This window comes from Typha latifolia, chromosome 11 (assembly GCF_019914945.1).
Source record: "Typha latifolia isolate L0001 chromosome 11, TyphaL0001v2, whole genome shotgun sequence".
Classification (NCBI taxonomy): Eukaryota; Viridiplantae; Streptophyta; class Magnoliopsida; order Poales; family Typhaceae; genus Typha; species Typha latifolia.
This window is the reverse complement of record NC_133096.1, coordinates 3,734,009-3,760,693: the sequence shown is the minus strand read 5'-3', so window position 1 is coordinate 3,760,693 and position 26,685 is coordinate 3,734,009. Positions and strand designations below refer to the sequence as shown.

General features: G+C 37.7%; 3 protein-coding genes across 4 annotated transcripts; 1 reads left to right on the top strand and 2 right to left on the bottom strand.

The window, feature by feature from the left end:
• The first annotated feature begins 1,822 nt into the window (after positions 1 to 1,822).
• On the top strand, positions 1,823 to 16,826 carry LOC140798011 (F-box protein At1g70590). Of its 2 annotated transcripts, none has more exons than XM_073151724.1 (4): positions 1,823 to 2,531; positions 6,400 to 6,533; positions 15,737 to 15,919; positions 16,306 to 16,826. In XM_073151724.1, exons 1-4 carry the CDS (start codon positions 1,997 to 1,999, stop codon positions 16,474 to 16,476), a joined length of 1,023 nt encoding a protein of 340 aa, XP_073007825.1. In that variant the 5' UTR covers positions 1,823 to 1,996; the 3' UTR covers positions 16,477 to 16,826. The 2 variants fall into 2 exon arrangements, with proteins under 2 accessions (XP_073007825.1, XP_073007826.1); XM_073151725.1 differs by having other exon boundaries at positions 1,829 to 2,531; positions 16,289 to 16,826.
• Positions 16,827 to 18,651: 1,825 nt separating this feature from the next.
• Positions 18,652 to 22,334, bottom strand: LOC140797724 (uncharacterized). The gene is made up of 2 exons (XM_073151360.1): positions 22,137 to 22,334; positions 18,652 to 19,101 (listed from the first exon to the last, which is right to left on the bottom strand). Exons 1-2 carry the CDS (start codon positions 22,332 to 22,334, stop codon positions 18,652 to 18,654), a joined length of 648 nt encoding a protein of 215 aa, XP_073007461.1.
• Positions 22,335 to 23,693: 1,359 nt separating this feature from the next.
• Positions 23,694 to 24,440, bottom strand: LOC140797722 (uncharacterized). Its single transcript, XM_073151359.1, has one exon. The coding sequence runs from the start codon at positions 24,438 to 24,440 to the stop codon at positions 23,694 to 23,696; it is 747 nt and encodes a 248-aa protein (XP_073007460.1).
• Positions 24,441 to 26,685: the final 2,245 nt, after the last annotated feature.

Sequence of the window (26,685 nt, the reverse complement as noted above, 5' to 3'; positions counted from 1 at the left end):
CCAACACACTGATAGCCATCCTTGCTTAGTAAACATCTTTTCAATCCCCAGTGAGGCAAAATCTGAGATAACTATAGGCCTTTCACAAATTATCGGACGAGTTCCAATGTTGTCTTTGTATCTGCCTACAACATTTAATGAAGAGAACTTGAGAGCAGAATATGGTGAATCACAAGGAATTGTTTAATCTGTCCAAATAAGAAGTGGTAAGGGGAATACCTTAGATAAAGGAAATGTCGAAAGGTGTGTGCGGGTCGTGTCAATTCGAAAACTTGTTTGACCGATATCTCAAGATTTAGCCATCCAAATCTTTCAATCTTGGATTTGTTGGAAAGCCCTCTTCAAGCAAATTTCTGCAAGATCTAATGGCTAGATCCTCCGGAATTCCCTTTGAAAGTCACGTCCTCAAACCGGTTCAGAACCGTTATGGATTGGATCAAGCCGATTCGTAACGGGTACTAAACAATATGACTTAACTTTGGGGGGGTGGGACCAAAATTCCTTTAATTCACCTATCTATCGCACTAAGAACATAAGTTCCTATTATCGCATGTAATAACTACCTTATAATGTAGGATTATCATTATTTGAAATTTTATGGTAATCAAAGTTTATTGGCAATGTTGTTAAATCTTGGTTTTGTATGTTAAGACCAATAAATTAGAAGTGGGTGAGTGTTTGAGCTTTATCCTCAATGAAAGACCTCTTTGCGTTGGGCATCTATAAGATTTTATTTCTAGAATATTGTCACCAAGAAATGGGTGTGCCAATGGGTCTTTGAGTTTTCTTGAGTACTGATTTATTTATCAGAGATCCAAAATGAAGATTTACTAAATAAAACCAAAAAATACATACAAAAGTTAAACTTTAGTACTTCTCCTTTTTAATAGTTAGGTGTGACCTCATTTCTTTGTCACTTCTTTCTATATTTTATTAGAGTTTGCTCCTATAAATTTTGACTTAGTATCACTTGCTCTCTCATCAAAAACAAAAGTGTTCAAATTACATGTTATAATATTTAAAGTGCAACACTCGAGCTTCCTTTTAATAAGGGTGGATGATAGAATGCTATCTTGTTGCCTATTTTACTGAAAGCTAAATAGGCGCAACCAAAGTTGTTCACATATGACAAAGAATTCTATGCGGAACCCTTGATATGTTATCAATGGCGGCAAGAGCAAGAGCCATCATCCAAACATTGTAAGTGAAACAATCTGGCATTACATCATTAGCCTTCATTTCCTGTATAATGTTAGGGACCTTTTCTAGTTGTTTCATTTTAGTATAGAGGGTCATCAAGCTTTTGTATGACATGGAACTTGATGCAAACCTAAGCCCCTAAGCACTAAGTTTACGCTTAGTAGCTGATGCACCCACTACGCGAGGTGACAAAGTTATTGGCTCGAGGAGTCCCGAAAGGGATGTGAGAGAGTGAACAGTCACGTGGGACGCAGGAGAAGTGATAATCTTACCATGAGTTTTATTATTCTCGGCAAACAAATAGTGCCGCCACTACTAGCATCCGCCATTCTGCTGCTTAGTAGTACCATGGTGATGATGCTGCCTAGACCTATGGTGGACATGAACCCACAACCCAAAATGCTTCTCTGCCCCTTGTTCGAAGAGGTACCTTGTAGCGGTAGGACCGAAATAGCCTCACTACTATACTAAGAGTATAGAGGAGTCTCCATAAACATATAAGTAATTAAAAAAGATATTTTTGAATAAGGGGGCAGAGAGGGGGTGGATAGAGATGAACCTTAGCTCATACTTATATATAAATATTTATATATTTTATAACCTAAACCCATACTTACTTTTCACGGCTATGGCCACCTGCTCAATTATGAATATAATCAAATAAACATATCTCGCTGACCACCGCCTCCCCTTCACTTGTTAATTCCTCCCTCGGTACTCCTAGTGGCCCCATCGACCAATACTCCGTAGCTATCCGCAGACTACTATCACCACCGTGGTACCACCACTGCCGACCATGGAGCGATACCGCGCATGGCCGGTCTCCTCGTCCACCTCCGATTCCCGCTTCTCTTCTCGCCCCTTCCACAAACACCAGCATGCTCATCGCCCCAAGAAACGGAAGCAGAGCACAGTCATCAAACCCATCCCCCCTCCATCGTCCCCGCCCGCAAGGTTTGGAGATCTCCCGTTCGACCTGCTGACGAAGGTGGCTGCCGCGCTCGATGCGCCGGACCTCCGTGCCGCGAGCATGGTGTGCAGGTCGTGGCGGCAGGCGTTGCAGCCGCTGCGGGAGGCCATGGTGCTCTATGTCTGGGGAAAGCGATTCAAGCACGGCCGGTACGCTGGCATGGACATTCGCCCTGATCGCGTTCGTGCCCTTGAGTCTTTCCTCAAGGCTGCTTCCCGTGGGTCCGTCGCTGCGATGGTCGATGCGGGCCTTTTGTACTGGGAGATGGGAAAAAGGGAGAAAGCTAGAGAATTGTACAGGAAGGCCGCGGAGCTGGGGCATCCAATCGGACAGTGTAACCTTGGCATCTCCTATTTGGAATGTATGGTAGAAACTTTGCCTATCTTCTTTCAGTCCATAATCCAGGAGAATTTAATCTGATGCTGGAAATTATCTCTCCATGTCTGAAGTTACTGAAGATATGTTTCTTTAATTTGGTGGCAATTGCATATTTTCTTGGTCCAAAGGTTACCAAAAGAGACCTAATTATCTGATGTCTAATCTCACTTTCCAGTTTTGTACTAGGATACAATAATATTGTTCACTATAGGATAGGAGAGCTGGATGATTGTTGCCTATCCTTTGTCCATATCAAGATTTGATGGTTGCAGTTTTCATTATTAGTTGCTTTCGTTATGTTACAGCTCTTTGTCTATTTTAAATTTGACGTATCAGTTTCAGCTTTAGTTTAGACTGAAATACTAGAGTATGGTCAAAGAGGCAAAAGCTTATAAGAAAATTTAGACAAAATTAGAACTGACCAAAATCATAAATTTCTCAATGTTTTGGTATAGCTTCTAGTTACCACTTTGCCTATTTTATATTAAGATAAGTTTAAAATAAGAAAGGAGAAAAGGAGATATATCTTGAAAGTAGGTAAGATAATACGAAAAAGTAAATGGAAGGTGAGTATATACATACATAGCATGCAAACTATAGTAAGGGAAATATTGGATATATCTTTGAAGACCTTGACCTAATCCTGTTTATTCATAACATTTGTTTATGGTTATTTTTATACTTTTTATTTTGTGGATAAACCAGAAGACCTCGACTTTTAAGGGGCTGCATACCATAGCAACAAATCTAAAACTCTTTCCATGAGTGATCAGGCTGAAATGACATACACATGTCTTTCCTGTGATAGTTATGGATTTTTATTGGAGTTATGGATTTTTATTGGAGTTATGGTCAGTTTATATTGAACCTTTTATTCAATTTATGCATCAAAAACTAGAGTTAGAAGAAATACATTAGCTAGACAGAGAAAAGTGATAAAAGAGTTTTCGGCCTTTCTTTGGTTTTAGTTGAAACTCAATCTTACATTCTGAACTTGATCTTGAAGCAGGAGCAGGTTTCGGATCTGTTCTAGTAGAAACCTTTCCTTTAATTTAATGCTGAAGTATAAGGTTCTAGTACTCAGAAATTCAATTAAAAAGAACTGAATGAGTAATATAGCTTCTTACTCAATATTTCTGGATTTCTGGAGAGATTGGGTGCTCTGGACTCTGGAGCAAGTGAAGTAATGAAAGTTACCTAGCCACAGATGAATACACTTCCTTTTCCTTGATCAGTTGGTTGGGTTTGCCAACTTCATTTGAGTAAGCCCAAGTATGAGTTTTTTCTAGATCAAGTGAAATTAGATGTTACAACTATTAAGTAGTAGATTAGTAGAGCTTGGAAGGATTCTTGGTTAATAAGATGGCAATTATTGCTAGCCTGAAAGAATAGTTGGTTGTAAGTTTTCCCTTCTTTGGGAACCATTCAACTATCAGGATATATGTGAAACCTATAGCAATTATTTCTAGCCTGAAAGAATAGTTGGTTGCTGTTGCTGCTATTCTTCTTTCAAACAATTGTTTCTGTTTCCCTAATGCGATTTTGGATGAATCCCTGCAGCAAAGAGAGTCTTTGTTGCAAAAAGATCTGTTTTTATTATCGCTGAAATCTTATATATAGGAAACCCCTAAAATTTTTAACTTTTAAGCTCAAATTTCAATCACTTGTTCAATTGAGTGTCCCATGCCTAAAATTTTATCAATCACATATGTTTCTTTTTACATCAATATTTGAGTGTTGGAAATAAATTCATAATGATTTTTAAATATATGATATACATTATTGATCAGTTACTAACAATTTAAGCTTTTGGGTTAGTTAGTTATGTAACATAATATTAGAGAGAACTTAGTTTTTTAGAGGTCGAAAGTTCAAACCTCGATTAGCCTTATTTAACCTTATTTGCTATTATCTATTCTTATGCGGTGTGGACAACCCTATACTTTATTATCTTTATCTTCTATGTGTGGTGTATGATGGCTGGGGTGGGTAAAAAGTATAGCCATGTATTGAAAGGCGGTCCCGAGTGACAAGTAGTCAACCCGCCGCATTGTCCTTGGGCAGAAGGGGAGCGCCAAGATGGTCTAGCATTTGTAATATAAAAAATTAAAAATAATCATATAGAAATATAATATATACTAATATAGTATATATACAAATTCTAATAGTGTACTACACCGAAATACTAAATAACATGATCAAATTCTCAAATAATAATAATTCCTTACTATAATAATAATAATTCTATTATGCATCTACTTCAGTAACTGAAGGTAGAATTGGGGTTATTAAAGACTGAAGGCTACTAGGGCTTTAGGCCTACTGATGCTTCTTGGACTTGGCCCAGTTGGAAACATCTAAGTAACAAAGAGGATAAGAACTCACTGCCACCCACCATGCGTCGCCCTTTCCCTATGCTTGTCGACCCTTTCTCCTAAGATCGTTGTCGATTGTCACATGAGGGAGGAAGATAAGGTTTTCTCCTTGGACGAAGCCTTCCTAGATCGACGGTGGGGAATTTCCCCCTCGACAGCGATCCGAGACATGAGACTCTCACAGAAGACATCTACGACCCAAGGCTAAAGACTTAAAGCTTCCGGTAATGGTGCGGCAGCGACCCAAAGGTGCCAACCAACGTATTTCATTGACGAAGTCGCAAACAACAAAAATTAGGTATTTCTAATTTATCCTATTAAACTTTAAATTAAATACGAGGGGTGGGAGAGGATTGATCGGTCAATCACATGGTGGTCACCGATCACTTCGACGGTCTGATCCCACAATGCAAATTCTGATGAAAAGGAATGAAGATGAAGAAAAAGAGGAGGAAGAAGAGGGAAGTTGCTGCGGTGAGGGAAAAAAAGGGAATCTAGGGTTTTATTTTATAGAAGGAACCAAAATTGAATTTGGGAATAGGCCAGAAATTCTGTGGCCATTCCTCTCATCGCGTAACAGACAAGAGGAGGAAAAGGGAGGTGCACATGTAGTGCACATGAGCTCGAATTTCTTTTTCTTTCCAGTTATTACAATGTTAGTGTACCAAAGAGGAGTTAAAGAGAAAAGTTAAATAGCCCGTTTATTGTGATTCACAATAAGTTGTATGAAGATGAGAAGACCCGTTCTTTTCTTTTCTAGATTTGTTAGATGCTGTCAAATGGGTCATCGAAAGTCTCATGAATATTGAACAAAGGATAGTAAATCCATTATTGAAGCCGGTGGGTGAAATATAGAGATGAGAGATCACATTGAGATTTAATGAAGATAGGGATGATCTCAAAAAACTTTATACAAGAACTCATGAGAGGCTATATCAAACTGAGATTTTTCTCATCCTAGTGAATTCATTTTTGTAGTCAAGGATGCCTACTACTTTTTTTTTGTTTAGTTATTTAATTTCTATCCGACATTTTTAAGTTATCATTAGACGTTAGAGTTGTCAAATCAAATAAAATTAGCTTTTAGATCATTTGTGGATTAGGTCTTAAATCGTTGTCTAGAGACATGTTTGTGTTGCTTTGCAGAGTGCGTCTGAAGTAGTAGGTGAAGTACTTGCCTTGGGTTGAATTTTGGTATAACACATCTTTCAATCAACTTCGCAAATGACCTCTTTGAGGTCTGTAAACTCCCACATCAATAATCTAGCTTCCCTATGGCGTTTTTTTCTTGATTAATAGCTGCATAGGTTTGATGTCTTACTTTTCACGATGTTATGTACTTATATTTTTTGTATGCTATTTATCCTCATATAATATTTTACCAAACATGTCTAATACCTCGTATTTCTACTCTTTATCATATATTGGTAGCTGTTTTAATATTTTACTGGTGGTGCTATGAACCTTTTTCGACAGCTGATCCACCAGAGCAAGTGGAAGCTGTAAAATGGTTTTATCATGCAGCGATGTCAGGCAATGCTCGCGCTCAATATAACTTGGCTCTATGTTTGCACAAAGGGCGAGGAGTTGAATGTAATATGCACGAAGCTGTAAGTTATCTTCCTTTGGCGATGCCTTATGCATTTTCAATAATCATTTTAATTCAATACAATCCATTTAGAGCTTTAATTTTTCTATCTCTCAATTTTGCGCTATCCTTTAGAGTAGATTAATAAATTGATATTTTATATTTTTCTAATCATCACAAGTGTGGTTCTAGCTATGACATATCTCATTCTTAGTGTCTCCTATTTTTAGAAAATTAAATTTTAGGGAAATTACAATTGGAAGTAATCTCCTTGTATTTTAAACTTATGCATTTGACCCTTCGTGTTTAGATAAGATGCAACTGTTAGCTTACCGTTAATGGAAAGGTGAAATTATATTTTTATTCTTATATATTAACTCACGGATCAACAATAGAGGGGTACACCTTTTTGGCAGGAGAAGTTATTGGCCGTGATCTAGGGACTAGCAATGGTTGGTACCGTTAAATATAGATGGAAAAAATAACAATTGTATTTTGGTTTAAATCATAGAAGGGTTAAGTGCTTAAATTGAAAATACATGAGGATTACGAGCAATTAAGCCAAATTATGGGAGGGTAAAGTGTAATTTGCCCTTAGACTTTTTATTGCAATTGCTTATTTTGGATCAAAATTTCTTTACGTTTACTAATAAATTACCATGCTGCATTTCTTTAGTGAATAATTTCATCTTAAATGGTAGGATTTTGATTGTAAAGCTACTCTGCTTATGACATACTAGCTTTGAGTAGAAAGGGAATTTACAAACTAAAAATCAAAGATAAAAGAACAAACTAAAAACAAAGATAAAAAATTTAAGTATGCAAATGTATGTACAAATTGTGACAATAATGAAAAACACAATTTTTTACTTCAAGAATGAGAAATGCAAATTACAAGCTTAATGTTTCGTATGGGTATGTTCTGAAGACATAAACAAGAAAAGCAAGGAAGAGAGAGGAAAATAACACTAAGATTTATAGTTGTTCGGCTAAGCCTACATCCACTTTCTTAAAAATTCACTATGCAATAAAAGTATAAAATATTACTTCCTAAAGTGTTAGCAGACATTTACATATGAGATTTATAGCAAAAATCTCTCCTCTTAAAACAATATTTGTTTTGTGTCAAAAAGTCCATTGACATTTTTTCAAGAGATCTATCTGATCCTTCACTCACAAATTAAGAAAGCTCTTCTACCTTATTCACAGATAGTCTCTAAAAGAAAGAATATATAAAGTGTGTAATCACTCACAAAAAAAATGATTTACAAACGAAGCTCAGAAAAGAAAATGTTAAATTGTGATATTCTCTTCTTCTCTAATATAGGCTGAACTAGTTTGTTCGTTCTTGTCTCCCTTAATTTGCTATCCAAACTCTTGCTTTAGTATGAGGTATGAATATCTTTTTATAGGCTTGAAAGGGCTTTCCCATTTGCAAACATTTAAGACTCTTTTGCAAAACTTTCAATATGGCCAGATTAAGGCCAGATCTTGTTCTCTGAGTTGAAGCACCTTTGGATTGAGAAAATATTTGATAGATATTTGAGACTTTTGAGTTCCCTTTCCAACCCGATGAAAATCACATCAAATTGGCAATTGGTTGAAAAATTATAGCTAAGAGGCAAACCTATCTCTAGATAGTACCATGCTAAAATACAGCTATGATTAATCAATTTTTAGGTCTTATTTCATATAGCTGAAGTTTGAATATAATTAATCTGTGTGTATTAAAGTTAATTAAGGTACTTTCCATAGAAAGAGGAATCACATCTATCAGAGCACTCTATAGAAAGTTATGATAAAAATATCAAACATGTGTCAAGACTTTGTTTCTAATACCATTTTGCAGTCTCTAACTTATGGCATAAGTTTGACATATAAAAAGTGTGAATTGTAAAATCTCACTATAGAAAGATGTAGATAAATGAGTCTTTTTTTCAGATAAAAAGAATCACATTAATACCATATACCAATTAAAACTTATATATGGAATGCCAACACATATTCAGAAAGATTTCAGCCTTTGGGTTAAATTGAAAATGTTTATCATTTGCTAATTGCTATTATAAGAAACCTGTTTGCTATCATCAAAATAGTGTACTAAATAGTAAATACATTGTTTATAATTATCAAAATAAAATTCCAAACTCATTGAAGCCTTATGATTAACAGAGTACATATTCTATTTTTTTAAGACTATCTTCTTCATCTTGTAAAGAGTGTTCGATCCTGTCTACGCAGGGTTTTGGAAGGGGATAAGAGTACAACTTTGCCCTCATTTTTTAGGTTGTTTCCAAGACTTGAACTCATAGCCTCTTGGATGCAAGAGGCAAACCTTACCATCAAAAGTGATGCCCTCTTATATTTTCCATCCTTAGTTTAATTGAGGAAGTATATAATTCTTCCATTTTCATTGTAGAGATAAGCCAACATTGGGTGTTCTTCACATCTCAATTTGCATCTGTTATTCTTAATTTATCCTTCCATGGAAGTGTAGACATGGTAAAGTTGAAATACGTTCAGTCTGCAAGATATCTAGTCTTTTGTATTAATACACAAAAGACCATTATCAAATATTTGGAGATAGAAGGTGAGTTATTTTAAGCAATAAGAGTTCCTTAAAAGTTTTGATGCCATTATCTCCTTTCTCATGCAAGTCCCTATAACTTATTCCCTTTAATTGCGAGAACAGAATCTCTCATATATTGTGGCTTCATAATTTTTCTTTCAGCTGAACAATGTGAAGATGTTCATCTATGATTCTAACATCAGTGAGTAACCTTGGCATTAATATTTTATCTTAAGATGTCAAGAATATTATATATATAGCTTAACCCCATATATTGACTCCTTTTTGCATTCTCTTGGTCATCTATATATTTTTTCAAATTCCCATAACATATTTCCCAGTTTGTCCCTTCAAAAATTTCCTCTATTAAATTTCCAGTGTATAATCTCATATTTGTTTCATTGTAAGATTCCATTTACTAGAAGATAAACAACCCGAACTTACTGACTTTTGAATTATGCCCTACCATTGCTATCCTCTAAAGTTTAGAGATATGGAACAATGCTAGTTGGTATTAGATCTTGCAAAAATCAAAACCTTATTACTGGGAGCATCTTCTTTTAATGTCATCGATTTCTTCAAGATGTCTGCAATCGTTTTTAGGCTAAAATCCTAGCTTCATTCTGCTACTCGTCCTACCGCATATAGTAGAAGAGCATTTAAAAGCACATGCATCTGGTTTCAGATTGATTGCCAGTTTGCCACATAAGCAACATATAACAACCAGTGCAGGACCAAAGGGTTCAAGCAGTGTTAAAAGAGATAATTTGTGAATAAATTTTGATGACAAACAATCAAACTTATGGAAATTTCTTTTTTATTTTACTAATCATCCTCTAAATTCAGATCTTGTACATGATTTTGAAGATTTATCAAACATCATCATAAAATCTTGACTTTTTATGATGAAAGATAGGGTATTATGGTCCATATTTTGCAATTTCATGAACTTTCTCAAGTATGTGATTAGGAAGAAATATTGCTTCAATAGTCATTCGGGGACAAGCTGCTTATTGTAGCAGAAGTTTATGGTCTTGGAAGTCTGATAGTCATTGGCCTTATATGCATAGTCCACTGGATTCTTAATTCTCCAGATATGTTTGGGGCATTCATGTTGGTTTCAGAAATATTTTCACATAATATGCGACATCCTGGTGATTCAATCTGCATGATGAGGAGCTTTTAGTGAAAGCTAAGGTTCTTGGCTTCTTGCATACTGTCACATTCAATTTGGGTAAATTAGACTATGCAATTCATCAGTTGGGTTAGAAAAATGCATAACTAGTGTTACTAATTCTAGCTATAAAAAATCCTTCGTTTGTTTTTACTATGCTGTTTCTATTTCCTTCTCATATCTATTCCTTTTTCTTTTTTTCTGTTTTTACTGCTGAAATCAGAAAATTTTGAGATCTAGACATCAGTGACATATTACACAGGCGCATGTATCAGTGTAGTTCCTTCTTCAGGAAATTAGTCTTAAATCAATTATTGTTATTATACATTTGCTATTTATAGTGTTTAAGGTTATATTTGTTTTTCTGTAATTGTCTGGGGTGTTATTTGTTTATTGTCATTGGTAAGGTCTATATATAAGCCAGCTTTTTACCCAATCGGGTTAATAAAGAAATGAAACTTTTTTGAGATCTCTAATGTGAGTTTTGAGTGTGAAACCCTTGTTGAGAATGGAGGTGTGAAACCCCATTCTTTTTCTTTTTCTTTCACCATCATCGTTCCTAGAATTCTAACGATCCAATTGTTTCACATCATTTTGGTATCAGAGTGATGGTTTTTTAGGATTCAAATTTTCTCCAAACCATATTTTGTCTCCGTCCCCTTTTAATTTACCCATGCTACCCATCTTCCCTAACATTTATCACCAGTTCCACCGTGTATAGACGGGCCTGCCTTCTAGGTTCTATGCCGCTCTACACTTGTCCTTCATTCGGCACTTGCATCACGAATATCGGATCATTATCGCATGAGGAGATCATCGTTGTGGAGGAGCGAGAAGAATCAGTCATCATTCCGAAATTGCGAAGTAAGATCCGATCTAACGTGGAGTATTCTTGCATTATCCGATAGTCCGTCATGGCCTAAATCAACCTTCTTCTTTGCCATTAGTGAGCAAAAGAAAAAAAAATTTGCTCAAAGAATTTTGAATTTTCAAATTTTCATGTATTTTGAATTTTCAAATTTTTAAAATTTTGAATTTCGTGAATTTTGAATTTTTGAATTTTAAATTCTAGTTGCTTATCGTTTCCTTGAGATTTCTACAAATCTTGAAAGATTTCAACAAATCTTTTTCCTTAACCCTCTCAACAAATCCTAACTATCCAAAATCTACCTAAGCCTATTCCAAAGTTTAAAATTTTAATTTTCCCCCCAAAATATCAAAATTCCCTTTCTTTTCTTTCTTACCTTATCTACCAAAATTTCAAATTTTAACCTCCCCCCAAAATACCAAAATTCTCTCACCTTGACCAACCTATTAAACTAAAACCTACTTGAACACAAACCAAATCAGCTTACCAACTCAATCATATCTAAATTTATTAGCACCTAACCCAATCCGACCCATTAGCCTTAACCCCAACCCCATTCCCACCTTAGCCTTAAGTCATCTTCAACCTCAACATATCTAGACCTACCTTAATCCCAACCCAATTTCTTCCTTTACCAGACTCCCCATAGCTAATAACTTCCCCACCGACGTTGTCATCGTCGGTAGGTGCTCTCCACTGATGCCGTCATCACTAGTGACTCAATCAATGTCGACATCGCTAGCCCTATTCTCTGCCGCTCTCCAACGCCATCTTCTCTGAACTCCACCATTAACCGTCGCCTGCTTGTAGCCGCCAACCCCTATCCATCGCTATCACGTCCCCATCTACTTCTTCTCTCGTTACCATGATCGGTGCCCTTTCTAAAGCTGAGGACAAGTCTTGACATCATGGAGATTTGGGTGTGAAACCCTAGCTTGAGGGTGAAGGTATGAAACCTATCCCTAAGCATGATGATATTTGGCTTGACTAAGAGTGATAATGTTATGAACCAAATCTAGATCGATTAGGATGTAAGAAAATTTAAAAATTTATATGGACGTAGCCTCGGAAGTTAAGGTTCTAATGGATCTGGTTTCACAAGAATTTGACGTCTGGATAAAAAGATATTAATATAATAGTAGAGTAGAATAAAATATGGCAAAACGGTAAATATCAGACGTTGCGGTAGTCATTGGAGGGTGGTAGACGACCATAAGATAGGGTGGCTACTGGTGGAGAAAGATGGCTAGGGTTTGGAAAATCGGAATGCTTTTACGGCTATGATCTACTCCTAGAAAGATAAAGACGATCTAATGGCTACGATAAAAGATAAGGATGAAAATATTAACTTGGCTAAACTCAAATTCATTCCATGATAATGATCAACACATGTTCACTCTTATTTATGGGAGTAAAATTCCTTAGCGGATTAGATCCACATGCGAAATATCAGATTTATTTGAAATTCAAAACAATAATCTGAAGTTAACTAACTAATTTGACTCAATTTGACTCAACTTAACCCATGTGGTTGGATCATAAAAGGTAAGAGCCTGACAGGCTAGGGTAGCATGAGGAAAGTCTCAGTCTACTACTCGAAGTCACTAAGGACAAGTTTTATCATTAAAAAAACTTGGGTGTAAAACCCTTGCTTGAGAGTGGAGGTATGAAACCTATCCCTGAAACCTATCCTTGAAACCTATCCCTGAATCTGATGATATTTGGCTTGATCGAAGTGATTTGAAGTGTCATGAAATTATTAGAATAGAGCAATCTGAATGTTGTAGGGGACACACTCGACAGAGTCGAGTTCTCTTCCACTCGGAGAGTATGATGCGGACACCAATGACATATTACATAGGTGAATATATCAATGCAGTTCCTCTTTCATGAAATTAGTTTTTAGTTAATTATTGTTCTTATACATTTGCTATTTATGGTGTTTAGGGTTATATTTACTTTTTCGCAATTGTTTACGGTGCTATTTGTTTATTGTCATTTGTAAGTTCTATATATAAGCCAATTTTTTACTCAATCGGGGTTAATGAAGAAATAATTTTTTTTTGAGATCTCCGATTTGAGTTTTGGGTGTGAAACCCTTGTTGAGAATGGAGGTGTGAAACCCTATTTTTTTTCCTTTTCTATCACGATCATCATTCTTAGAATTCTAACGATCTAATTATTTCTCATCATATTGATTCAGTTTCATCCATTTTTCAGTTAATTGATATCATCAGTTGTATCCTCTAGTCAGATTTTATTTCAAAGAGTCATGCTAAACCTTTGCTTCCTATTTTGGAAAAAAGGCTATTAGCTTAAAAAACGTAGGCTGTTTTTCCCTATAAAAATAATCCAGTTTTTACCTAAAATCTTCTCATTAATCCTTGGATCTAATTGTCTGACATTAGCATCACTAAAATTATTGTTTGCCTTTTGAGTTCTCCATTAGAAAGTTTTAGTTAGATGTTTAATTCTTCTTTGGATGGGTTTTTAATGTCTAATATGTCTTTTATTAGGCTCCTTAGCCATTTTATTAAATCCTTATTAAAGTCCTTTCAATTTAGGCTAAATTACACCTAGACCCCTTGAACTATGACCCATTATCACTTATATTCTCTAGAGAAAAAAAAATGTGACACTAAGATCGATGACTGAAAAATTAATTTATAAAATTGCCCTCTGTCCTCGTGCATATTTGGGATGTAGTGAAAGAGAGAGTTTAATAGAGATTGGGAGCAATAGAGAGCACAAAGAGAAATTTGAAGCAATATCACCATATAACTTGGTATTGAGAGAGAAAATGTAGGAATAGGAAAGGGGAGAAATCTCAAAAGAGATTGAGTGGAAGGAGAGTAATAGGAAGCGAGGGAGGGAAATGTTGGGAGAAGAGGAGAAGGAAAGAGTATAATTGTCCAATATAAGTTTAGGGAGGAAGACGAGAAAAGATTCCGGATAAATGAGAGTAAAAATTAATCTTGCATCATTTGCATATTAATTCTGGACAGAAAAGAAAACAGTAGGCTAATGGAAGGGTCCTTTTGAAACATTTGAATTGTTCAGTGGAGCATTGTGGATTGGAACACCCTTTTAGCTAAATCACCAATAACATGCCGTATACGTAATAGTCAAAGTTTATGTGCCACTTGATTCTATCCTTTTGCAACTAAATTCATCAATCAAGTCAGATTTTAATATCTAAAAAAAGTCATACCTAGTTAATTTATCACCTTATTCATGATTAGTTAAGTTAATTAGGTCACTGATAGATTATCAGTGCTGATGAAGTCGCTTATCTTAGTTTTCTAATGTACCACTGCTAGGTTACTTTCCCAAAAATTAATACTTGTTGGCCTATTCACAAGCTTGACCTACGGTTTAGGTCTAAAAATTAAAATCTAAATATTGTTCCAATAGAAGATGTAAAAGCTTCTCTTAAAGGATGAAGTGATAGTTTAATACATACTAAACAAACATAAAAATTGAGATGCTATAAGATCTTGTAGAATGTAAGGTATCGTGTCACCACATTTGCTGGAGTTGCACGCCTGGACTCATGAAAATCATTTTCTAGAAGTGGGGGGTTGGCCAAAAAGTAAAAAAGGATCAAGGGCAACCTAACACTCCAGTAGTCCCTCTAGAATCATTATGATAAATGGTTCTATGGCCTCAAAATCTCCATAGATTTTTAAATAGAATCACTAGGCTTCCGCCTATGTGGAGTTTGAGGAGGAGACATATGTCACCTTACCCTCATCTTTGGAAAGGCTATTTTTAAGACTTCAACTCATAATGCAAAAGAGACGAGCCTTATCGACGCACCAAATGGTACCATCTATCCTAAATAAAATAACTCAATTTAATTATTAATAGAATTCCAGTTTTTTTTTTGTTGTCTTGTTTATCATGCATTCCTTTGTTATTACTATTATTATGGTATTAATTATTATTATTATTATTGTTATTAGTTTTTATTTGTTATTTTATTATTATTATTATTATTATTATTATTATTATTATTTGTTTCTTTATACCCATGTTCAGCTTATCATGCTTCGAATAGAAAAATACAACTTATTGGATGAACTTCCTGTTGTTAGAACATGTTTGCTGCAGTGATCTGTACTTTATCTGCACTCGGTTTTAATGTGTCAAATGTGACAGAAACAACAGAGTTGCTAGCAACTTCTTTTGGAATGATCTACTTTAGATGAGCCATGATCCATGTCTCCGAGCACTTCTTGAGAGTTGACATCTGATTTATCTTACAGTCTCACCACCTCATATATGGATGGTCTACAGTTCCAAGTTAGTGCCGTAGAACCACCATAGCGAAGTGCAGTGATAAGTGAAGGGTATTATCCAGCTTTTTGGCTGGGGCAGATTCATGGAAATCGAAACGTAGTATGTTAATATTGTAATATTTTACTTTTACATGCAGGCGCAGATGTTCCTTTATTATCTATTCAACTAACTGTTTTATGGTTTTCGTTCTTTCGGGGAAAATCTTTTCATTTTTTGTTTCTTATGCAATTTAAAGCTTTGTTGAGCATAAAAACTGTTTATCAATATTACTTCATGGATACTATATGGAACTGAGTAAAGTGTATGATTCAGGCAAAGTGGTATAAACAAGCTGCAGAGGGGGGAAATGTACGTGCCATGTATAATACTTCCTTGTGTTATTTCTCTGGTGAAGGCTTTCCACAGAACACTCTTTATGCAAAAAGATGGATGAAACTTGCTGCAGACTGTGGTCACAAGAAGGCTCAATATGAGCATGGCCTTAAAATCTTTTTGGTATGTCGATAACTTTACATGCATTTTTTTTCCCTCTATTTGGAGATAGTTTGCCAATAATTTTAAGAGGAGCTCTAGCTGCCAGGACTCTTTATTTACAATATAAGAATTAAAGATTTAAAAAATGAAGAAGGAAAAGTAGTCTCTTTTTCAGATTGAGTGGGTCATTGACTTCTGTTCGCCCTCTATACAACTTGTCGCAATATACAATCTGCCGAGATCAGAATTCCTTGCATAACCTTATTGTTATTAGGAATAAATAACAATCGTCTATTGCCCTTGATATTTGGTAATGTTTTAGTGTAACAATAATTACATTATTCAACTTGATTGACTTGCTTTGAGTATTTCTTCTATGCCTATTTATAGGTTTATTTCTTTGCTAGTCAGGGGATTGGGTGAGGGCCCTTGTGTACCTTGAATTGGCCACACGAGCTGGAAACACTGCTGCTTCACATATCAAGAATGTGATTTTTGAGTCACTCCCACAAAATAGTCGAGATCAGGTGATGTCAGTGGTTAACACATGGAAGCCATCACAGTATCGTTGCCGATAATAAAGAATTGGCTGTTCACTTCCTCCCAAGGAACTGTTCATATTAGGGACTAGTATCCTTCTCTTATCTTTTTATTTATTTTTTAATTGAGAAAAAAATATTAGCGACTAGTACCTTGCATGTCGTTACTTCACTTGTAATTATCAGCAAAGCAATGCAATCTACACAGCATGACTGCATCATTGTGATAAATCTGATTTGATAGGAGGGAATGCCTTTTCTCTCTGAGAAAGATTAATCGGATTTTTATCGCAACATCATAGATGTAATACTACAAGTAATCTTTGAAGAACAACTTGCAAGTGATACAGAGGAAATATCATTCCCACCGGTGGCGTCCATTTATAGTACACTACTGTTTGAGTAATGGTGATGTTTTGGTATGTTAAGTGTGTACCTACAAATATAATTTCATGATGGTGGATTAGTTTGAATATACTGTAGCACAACGGTCTGCTGCAGACTTCGATTTCATCTTGATGAAAAACTTGCATGCATGGGAATTTTCTGGATGAGTTGTGATATTTTGGCCGCTTCTCCAAATGTTTATTAGAGTCCATTACCGTCAAATGGCTTACTAAATTGAGGTTTGGAAAGTGATGGTTGTAGAGGGAGATTACTAGTTAGAATACTTTATGGTGAAGTTCCTTTAATGGGGTACCTTTTCTGTCATCAGGACTCTCATGCCTTTCATCTATATAAAAAAAAAAAGGGAAGGCTTAGCAAAAAAAAAAAAAAAAAGAGCTTCTCGGTTATCCTCTCCTCCTTTACCACCTTGAAGTATTTCTCTCCGCCATTTAGAGGAGCCAGTAAAGGTTATGCATCGGAGGGCTTCATCGACTCACTGATGGATGTTGTCTTGGTAGTATCGAAGGAGATTCTAAAGAAGAGGCGTTCTGACAAGGAAAAGGTGAAGATCATCTGAGAAGAATCGTAGGGGAAATGTGGCCAGCATGCTGCGTGACACGGAAATTTCCACCCCTGATTAATGATCAGTGTTGTCTGGAATTGCCGTGGAGCGTCTAAGCATGACGCTCGCAATTGGGTTCTAGAACCATCTGAAACTCTAACCTTGTATTATTTTGTTATTTGAAAAGGCCTTCGTTTTTTTCCTTTTTTTTTTTTGTAGTAACCCCAAATTAATGCTGCTGATGTTGATAATGATAATGATATTATTATTATTATTAACTTTTAATAATACTGATACTATATTCTAAATTTTAATTTTTAATAATAGTAGTAATATTTGTACTATCAATAATACTATTACTCATAAATTATGGTGATAATGGATAACACTAGAGCTATCAGTAAAATTTTCTTTGTATTTTATCTCTTTCTGAAAATTATCTTTCCTGTTTGTATTAGTTGTCTTTTTCTCTCCTTTTGCTTTTCATTCCACTCCCACGGCACCCCCCAATAATGACTAAGCTAAAAGCGACATCCTATATATTTTTTTTACTCCTCTCTTTTCTATTGTGTTATCTTAAGAGATTGTGTCGAACTTAGAGAATTAATTAAGAAGTGTTTTTTTTTTTTTTTGAAGGGTCAGTATATCAAATTTCATTAGATAACTGGGTTACATTCAAACGGTAGAGGTGGAACTAGCCACACCATAGAGGCTCGCTCACTAATAGCACGCCTTGCAAGATAATGGGCGTTGGTGTTGTTACACCGACCCGTAAAGCAAACCCTAACTTAGGGCTTAGAAGACATCTACTTGATACACTCTTGAACTATTGGATAGATAGTCCAACTAACAGTATCCAAGTAACCATTCACAGCTTTAACCAAGATGAGAGGTTAGAGAAGATCCAGTATCCTTCCTTCGATTCTACTGTGCAAACCGCCTGAAGCCCATAGGGAAGAGCTAGTGCTTCCCCGTAGAGAGAAAAAGAGCATTCCTCGAAGAAGATGGCCTTACCTTTAATAAAAGCCGTTGGGGAAGGTGCAAATAAAGATCCCCACTCCTCCTTCAGAGGTGCCTTGTAGGCGGCATCCACCCAGTCGATTACGTCTCCTAGCTTAGGCCCAACAGAATCGTCGTTATCATGCATGGTCTCAAGCACGTCCCAATGGAGATCATCGAAAAGAATAGATCAAGGCTGCATCAACTCCACCTTGTCAAATACATCTTCTAAATTTGGCTTAGCACCTTTGAAAACGGCATCATTCCTAAGCTTCCAGATGCCCCAGAGAAAGGTGAAAGTTTAGGCCATCTGAGAACACAACCTTTATCTCTTCCTCGGAGGGGATTTCATTGAGGGATTCAGCTTCACTTGTAGGAATCTGAGGAAGCGAGCCAATGAGATTAGAGCAAACATTGTTCAAGGAGGGAGAGTTTGTAGAGGTGAATAACTTCTTAAAGTACATAGTGAAGGCCTTCTTTATCGCAGCCAGTTGATGCGTAATGGTGCCATTGTCCAACTTGAGTTGGGATATGGAGTTTCTTCTCTTTCTAGTAGTTGCATATATGTGAAAGAACTTGGTGTTTCTGTCTCCGACTTTTAGCCAGCTGACCTTGGATCTTTGTTTCCAGTAAACTTCTAGCTTGAGATAGAGGTCCTCTAGATGACTTCTTAAAATCTTTTCCTTTAGCCAGTCCTTTCCCAAGCTAGGACTTCCCTGCAGGTGTAGGAGCTCATTTTCTAGAGCCTTAATGAAACACCCACTTCCAAAAATTCACGTGTTCTTCACGTGGAGCATGTCCACGTGATTCCCACGTGATCGGTCAGTGAAATAATCTCACCAAGTATCTGAATAAGTCAAGAAATACCATAATAATCCAACAATAATCCTGGATTATAATATCACAGGCCTCAACAAGCCTCTAGAAATACAAGTCCATCACAAATTTGCTAAAACATAAATACCCTCGTAGGGGCTAAGTCCAATTGAAATGATAGAATAAACAAATGCTAAAAATAAGGAATGAATCTGCTACTCCTCGATGTCTGCATCCTCTATAATCATCTCTGAAATATTTCCACCAAAAATGGCGGTAAGCACGGGGCCCAGCAAGTAAAATCCAATAATAATCTAAGAATATTACATGATAAGTAAAAATGCAACTCATAACATGTCAGGGAAAAATGTACATTATGACTTTTAATAGTTTTCATCATTATAGCTTATTTTACATAGAAATCTACACAGGAGTCGAGTCACAATAACATATCTCACATAGCATTATAAAAATTGAGGGGGACTAATCAACTAGCGGTATTATCGCTCATACATGCCTGACGACGCTGCATATGACCGGTTGTCTGTAGCCATTAGACTAAGGACCCCAGTCGTAGGCCCATCAACACTGTTCTAGTAATTATCGCACAGGGCGAAATCATCACATACGGCTAGTAAGAGCACACAGCTCAATAGACGCCCTGACCCTGCGTCCTCGGGTACCGCTAGAACTACAATCCTTTCCTCTCAATCATCTTTCTAATATCATACTAGTCAAGTCTCCAACTATGGCAGTGTAATCACCTGAATGCTCCACCTGCTACCGACCTCAGGTGTAGGCCGCTAATATGATACTATATAATATACACTCTACCCCTAACCCCGGGTTGAGTAGGTAAAAGGGCACTGCCTAACTGGGACTTGACTAATAGTGATACGTGCACGTGGTGCCATGACTTCTATTATTTAATTAACATAATCATCACAATAACAGATATTATAAACAAATATATAGTCTATCATACATGTGCATTAAGTGATAAATAATACAAGTAAGAACTGACATGTAATTAAATGCAAATATGAGATGTCATATAATATTAATAAGAAAACGACATTTAACTATCACAGGTAAGATATGACATAAGCATGCATTTTTAAAGACTATTATAAAATTCTACTCGCCTGGGGTATTTCTGGAATCCGTCTTACTCTCCTATTCAGTTGGCTCTTCTTGAAGTTCAAGATCCTTTCCGCATAATGCTGAATCTAATAATTTATAAATAAAATAGACATAAAATTAATGAACTTATAAACTAACCATCTTGTTGTGTATATTTAAGTTTGATTCTCTAGGTCCGAGATATTATTTGTCCTAATTAAAATAATAATGGTCATTAGAGCCGTTCACATTGTAAATGTGAAGATAATTGAGAAGACTAATAGATTCAAATACTATTTTAATTTTGTATAGTCCCTAATTTTATTAATAACATGGTTGAGAAAAATTATAATAATTACAATTTAGGTAGCTAACAGAATTTAAGAAAAATAACAGACTCAAAATTAATTAGACTAGGGTTAAAATGTTAAAGATTGGGCTGAGTTCAAGGCCCAGCAAATTAAGTGAGAGTGAGAGAGAGAGAGTGGGCTACAGACCTACCTGCAGCCCACTAGACCAGAGGTAATGGACTGGGCTCAAGAGCCCAGTCAGACAACAAATAAAGAGGCCGACAACCTACCAGAAACCAAGGGGTGGACTGGGCTCCAGAGCCTAGTCCACCGAGACATTTAAAAAAATATAAGAGGGGACTATGGACTTGGGCTGCAACGCAGCCCACGCCACAGCCCACAGAGAGAGAGCGGTGGGGGGCCCAACCTCCACCCTCTCCTCGTCTCCTTGACAGAGAAGGAGAAATAGAGGAGAGGGGTGTTGCTGCCGGTGATCCTCGTCACCGGCAGCCCCCCCGGCTCCAGCAACTTCTCCCCAAGTTGACTAGTTCGACTTGGGCGCAGGAGTGGATAGAACCTCCGGCTAGTGCGGCCGGAGGGGGAAGAGTTGAGGAACTCCATGGCCGGCGGCCATGGAGTTTTCAACTTAGAGCTAGGTGGGCTCGAAGCCCTCTTCTCGGGTACCCACCTCTTTCAAGTGAAGAGGTGGGTCGGCCGAGGTTGACGAGTGAGGCCACCACCGCCGGTGGTGGCCGCAGGTGCCAAAGAAACCTGACGGTGGGAGGCGACATGGCATCGCCCCCCTCGCGCCCCGTGGGTACCCAATTTGGGTACCTACAGCAAGGGGGAAAAATAGGGAAACTTCCCGAACCGGTGGGTGAACGACCCGAGGTCGCCGGTCGACGTATTTCTCCGGTGAAAGCAGACGAAGATAAAATCTTAATTACGCATGCTTAACTAGGCTATTTTCAAATTGAAATAAAGAGGGGATGAAGGCTAACCTGACGATCGAGGTGAGGGGTTTTGGTTGGCTGCCGGCGCTCCGGTGACTCGCTGCCGGTGATGGAAACTTCGATGGCTCGGGAGAGAAAGAGAGAGTAGGGGAAAAGCGAAGAAGAGAAGATTTTGAAAAAAGAAAGAACTCGAGGGGAAATTGGGTGGAGGTTAAATAGGGAAAAGGTGGAGAGGGCAACGGAGTGGAGTTAACTCCACTCCGGCGCCCTTCTCTCCCACCTCTCGCAACTAACTACGAGAGGTGGGGGAGAGGGAAGAAGGAGTCAGCACACGCGCCAAGCGCGTGCGCTGCGGTTAGGGTGCACGCGCATGGCGCGTGCACTTAAATTTTTATTTTTTATTTATTTTTATTTTTTTACGGGTGTTACACTTAATACTTTTGGTTAGACTACCAGCATGGGTGTTAGCCCATCTTCTGTTTTCCTTCATGAGGGAGTTGAGGTTAGAGTAAAGAGGCCTTGAGGAATTGTAGGAGTCTATCCACACCTTCTTACAGCAATAAAAATAACCGTCCATATGGAACCACCAATTTTCCATCTTGAAACTTCTAGTCCCTTCCTTCTAGCAGGAGTGGTTTCCAGTAGGAGGGGATTATGGTCAGAGGAAATGGCAGGCATATGTAGAACATGGGAAGAGGGGAAGAGACAACTCCACGAAGGTGATGCTAGCGCACGGTCGAGGCGAGCCCGGACCAAGCAGCTTTCCATATGTCTATTGGACCAAGTGTACGCTGGCCCAATATAACCTAGATCTATCAACCAGACAGCATTAATTTTGGAGTTGAAACCCTTGAGACGTTGATAGTTTGCCGTAATGCCTTCGGACTTCTCAGAACTGGATATATTGTTAAAATCTCCAATATAGTAGAAGGGGTGAGGACCTGACGCAAAAAGGTTGATGGCGTTCCAAAGAGCCGAGTCCTCCTCATGATAAGGATCACCGTAGATACCTCCAATAACCTATTTAGAGTGAGGTGAGGGCCCTTGAATGAGAAAATATATATCTGCTAGATGTTTCCAAGATTTCCAACTAGACCAAATCGTCTCAAAGGAGCTAGAGGCCTCCGGAGAGACCAATAGAACTGACAACATGAGAATTCTTAAGAGGGAGGGACTAGATGATTTTTTGTGCTTTATCCGATCAACACTTTCTTTCAGAGACAAAGGCAATAGAAGAACTTGAGCACTTTAGGAGGCTAGTAAGGTTACGGATTGTCGAGGCGCTTCCATAGCCTCGACAATTCCAGGCCAATAGTTTTGTCATTGGCTTTGTAGCGAGCCATCTCTCACCGCTTTATAAAAGGACAAATCAATCTCTATTAAGATGGTAGTGCATGCTTCGGTTCCTTTAGAGCTTTTATTGCTGGAGGAGGGGTATAAGTTAGTAGGGATAAAATGACGCTTAGGGAGGGGGGATATTATAGTGGAAGGCTTTCATTTAATGGGAGAGATGGGGGTGCAGGGTGAAGTATTCTCAAGCTGGGGGCTTAAAGCCCTATCCTACAGTAACATGGGAAGGGAGTTTGTTGCATGGGTTTGCATGAGAGGTGTAGTTTGATTGGATGTAAGGGTGGGGAAAAAGTCAATTGGGCAATTAAAGAGCCCATCAACACTTGACTGCCTCGGGATGAGCAATGGGTTGCTAACGTTCGATAGAGCCCTAGCTAAACTCTCCCTTATGTGGACAAGTATGGTTAGGCTATCAGAGACATTCCTTTTGTCTCTTGTCAAGACGGGTAGGGTATCGTTGTTAACTTGGCTCGCGTTGACATTCTGCATCACCGAGAGTTGTCTGAGATTGACAACTAGGGTGAAGGTGTGGCTTTTACTCAATGCATTCGGTGGAAAGGACGGCGTGCCTGACACCTCACAATGGGATGGACTTGTTGGGAGCTAAGAATCGACACGTCCTCCTTTTGAGTTGATGTCGGAGAGCAGAGCCCTTGGGACACCATGTTTGGCGGTAAGGCCCTAGTTGGCCGCCGGAGAGGAGCTGAACTATTATCACCATTACACGCTAAATTCTCCTGCGCCGGTGGAGCAACACTAAGATTGGGGAATCTAGGCTTAAGCAAGTCCAACAGCTGCGCCCTCATGTGAGGTGGAAACTCGTTTCTCGCCTTCACTTCCAAAGCCCCCCCGGTGCATATAGTCGAGGTATTCATGTCCAATGTGACCATCGAAAACACAGTGCCTTGGGAGCCTCTCATACTTGATGAGAATCTCTTGGGTGGTGCCATTCAAAAGGGAGACAGAGAGGATGACGACGAGTGGTTTTGTGATGTCCACATAAATGCGACTGCATATGAACCTTGCCCATTTCACAACATCCTCAGCATCTGAGATGACTAGGTTTCCAATCCGTCCAGCCAGGGCAAGCGCCGTCTTCTGCAACATATATTCAAGAGGGATGCCATGGAACTGCACCCAAAGCTCTACATGAGTGAGGTTCCAATGGTCAGGAGGTAGATTAGGATGTAATGGGCCAAGGACAAATAAGTCTCTATTGAAAGACCAAGGGGAGCCCATCCAGACTTTCCATTTGTCTATCTCTAGCTCGAATACGAGCAGGAACAGGTTCCTTCCTGCCTCTGAGAATTCTAGGGCCCCTTCAAGATTCCAAGCCTTCGTAAGAGCAGTCTTCAACCCGAAAGAGCTAAAGTTTTGGTCTGTAACCAGTTTCCCTACCAGATAGAGACTCAATTTTCGGTTGGGGATGACGCAGTCTTCCTCTAGGTTGGTGAGACCTTTGTTCTTCTCATCTGATAGCAGCTTCGAGAATTTGCGAAGGAGGTCCTCGTCTGTTGTAGTCATAGTAGATAATAACATAGCGAAGAACTAGAGAAACACCACGAGAGGAGTGTTGTCTCTATTTCCTTCTAGAGTTTTTAAGTAGTGGGACAAGCAGACGGGTACGACAAGGTGAGAGAGAGCCACTGGAAGGGGTGAATAGGGAAGGCTTTGAGAGAAGGAGGAAGGAGAGAGGTTTTCAGGCATTAAGAGGTTAGAGTCTAAGGAGAGGGAAGGGGAAGACTGGAGGGGGACTCTAGAGAAAAACATCAACAAGTGTGTTTAGTCATGAAATTATCAACGAAGATATTATTAGTCTTATGTATGTTATGTTAGATAGAAAATTTGTGAACAAAAACATCATATTCAATTATGATGTACAAATATTAGAATTCACATATATGGTGGTACAAAGACGCATATATCTAGGAGTTATGTTTGAAACAACTTTTATTTCTAAGTTCAAATTTAGTCTTTAATCAATGGATGGCCAATTCTTCACAGTAAATCAAAAAAAAAAAAAAATTCCCAATCAATGATGGACAATGCTCAAGAGAAAAGGGAGTTTAAACAACTTGATTGAAATCTTAGTTCTGTTATCCCTCAATTATATCTCACACACACCTTAAAACGACCTCAGTGCTCATAATCTTCACTACTATCTACCGAACCGCATAATGTTCACTATGATTAATATCCTTCTCTCTCCCTCTTCCTATTCTCAGCACTCTCTCTTGATCTATCAGCTAGACCATAGTTTGGAAGAGGGGATATTCAAGGACTACCACCGACGAGCTCCAACCTGTACAAGGAAGCAAGATCAAAGGTTGGTGCTTGCAACAAGGCTTGTAACAAGTGTAGATCCAACCTTTAAGTGCGATTGAAGTAATCCTAAGCCTATTACCGCTATGTTTGTTGTGTGCAATATATTATGTTGGTAGTGCGTTAAAAAAGTGGGGTAACGAAGATCTCGGATGACTACATCAGCACTTCTTGAATATTGGACAGTCCCAAAACTAACTAAAGAACTGTTTGTTTTCGTATATATTTCAAGAAACTACATAAAATGTACAACAGATGTTATCTGAAAACTAATTTTGGTTTATGAATTCTATAATATGGTTTTTCCCGAGTGTCAAGTTAGGCTCGTCTGCAGCATTTGAACATCCATTCAGATTAAGTGGTAGTCAAACGACTCAAACCAAAATCTCCAACATCATAGAAATACTTGAAAACAAATGTCTCCCAAAGTGTTTAGGTATAAATAAAGCACTTGTCACTGAATTTGACCGCCGTTTACTACATGCCAAACTAACATGCAATTGTTAGCTTAAATAGTTGTAACATGCATCATAACTTACCTATTTCTTTCCTTATTAAAATTTCATTTCAGGAATAACTTTTTTTAATTCTGAAATATAACTCCTTATTTTAAAATGACTTAAACATTATAATAACCTCATTCTAAAATATAAATATTATTTAATAAATTACATCTTATACCACATACTAACTCAATTACTAATTTACCCTTAATATTTATCCTATCGACTAATTTTATATAAAATCAAAGAGTATTGATGATAATTTTATAAAAAATAAAATATTTTTTAATACTTTCTTTCACTTTTTATCACATTAATATAATTATTACACCCTTATTTTAGAATATAAGTGACATAGAATACTTATTCCTAGAATAAAGACCTCATCTTAAAAATAACAAAGAAGAATATCTATTCTATAATTGATATTGTTCCTAGAGTAAATGAGGCATAAACTTTGAGAACAAATTTATTTCACAAAAAGATTCGTTTGCGTATCAATAAACATATCCCAGCCAAATCCAGCAAGCATTCCAAGTTAGATGTGCTAACGCGACCACGCTGATATCCTTTTCTCTCTTTCTCTCATTCTCTTGCCTTTTTCCTCTCTCGTTGTCTCTCTCTCTCTCCCCCTCTACTTCTGCCTTGAGCTTCAGACCGCTGAGAAAGCCACCGTCGACACTCTCTCGCTTATAAGCTTCCCTCCCTCTCTCTCTAACCTTCTCTCTTATTATCAAACTTGGGGCCGTAGGAGAACCGAGCAGCCAGCGAGAGGCCAACCAGTGACCAACAATGGTCTTCCCTTCCCTTGCGATGCAGCTCCCCTCCCCATTTTCTTCTTCTTCTTCTTCTTCTTCTTCTTCTTCCTCCTCCTCCTCCTCCTCTTCACTATTCTATTCCTTCCTCATTTGTGAGCTGTAGTGCTAGGCCTATCCTTCCTCAAC

What these genes read in the sequence shown, in the direction of transcription:
- LOC140797724 (XM_073151360.1), bottom strand. Translation starts at nt 22,334, where the DNA reads ATGGAAAGCTGCTTGGTCCGGGCTCGCCTCGACCGTGCGCTAGCATCA. An exon ending in TTGGTGGTTCCATATGGACG is followed by an intron (nt 19,102 to 22,136) that starts GTTATTTTTATT and finishes CTACACCTGCAG; the next exon opens with GGAAGTCCTAGCTTGGGAAA.
- LOC140797722 (XM_073151359.1), bottom strand. Translation starts at nt 24,440, where the DNA reads ATGACTACAACAGACGAGGACCTCCTTCGCAAATTCTCGAAGCTGCTA.
- LOC140798011 (XM_073151724.1), top strand. Translation starts at nt 1,997, where the DNA reads ATGGAGCGATACCGCGCATGGCCGGTCTCCTCGTCCACCTCCGATTCC. An exon ending in TGGCATCTCCTATTTGGAAT is followed by an intron (nt 2,532 to 6,399) that starts GTATGGTAGAAA and finishes CTTTTTCGACAG; the next exon opens with CTGATCCACCAGAGCAAGTG. An exon ending in ATGGCCTTAAAATCTTTTTG is followed by an intron (nt 15,920 to 16,305) that starts GTATGTCGATAA and finishes TTTCTTTGCTAG; the next exon opens with TCAGGGGATTGGGTGAGGGC.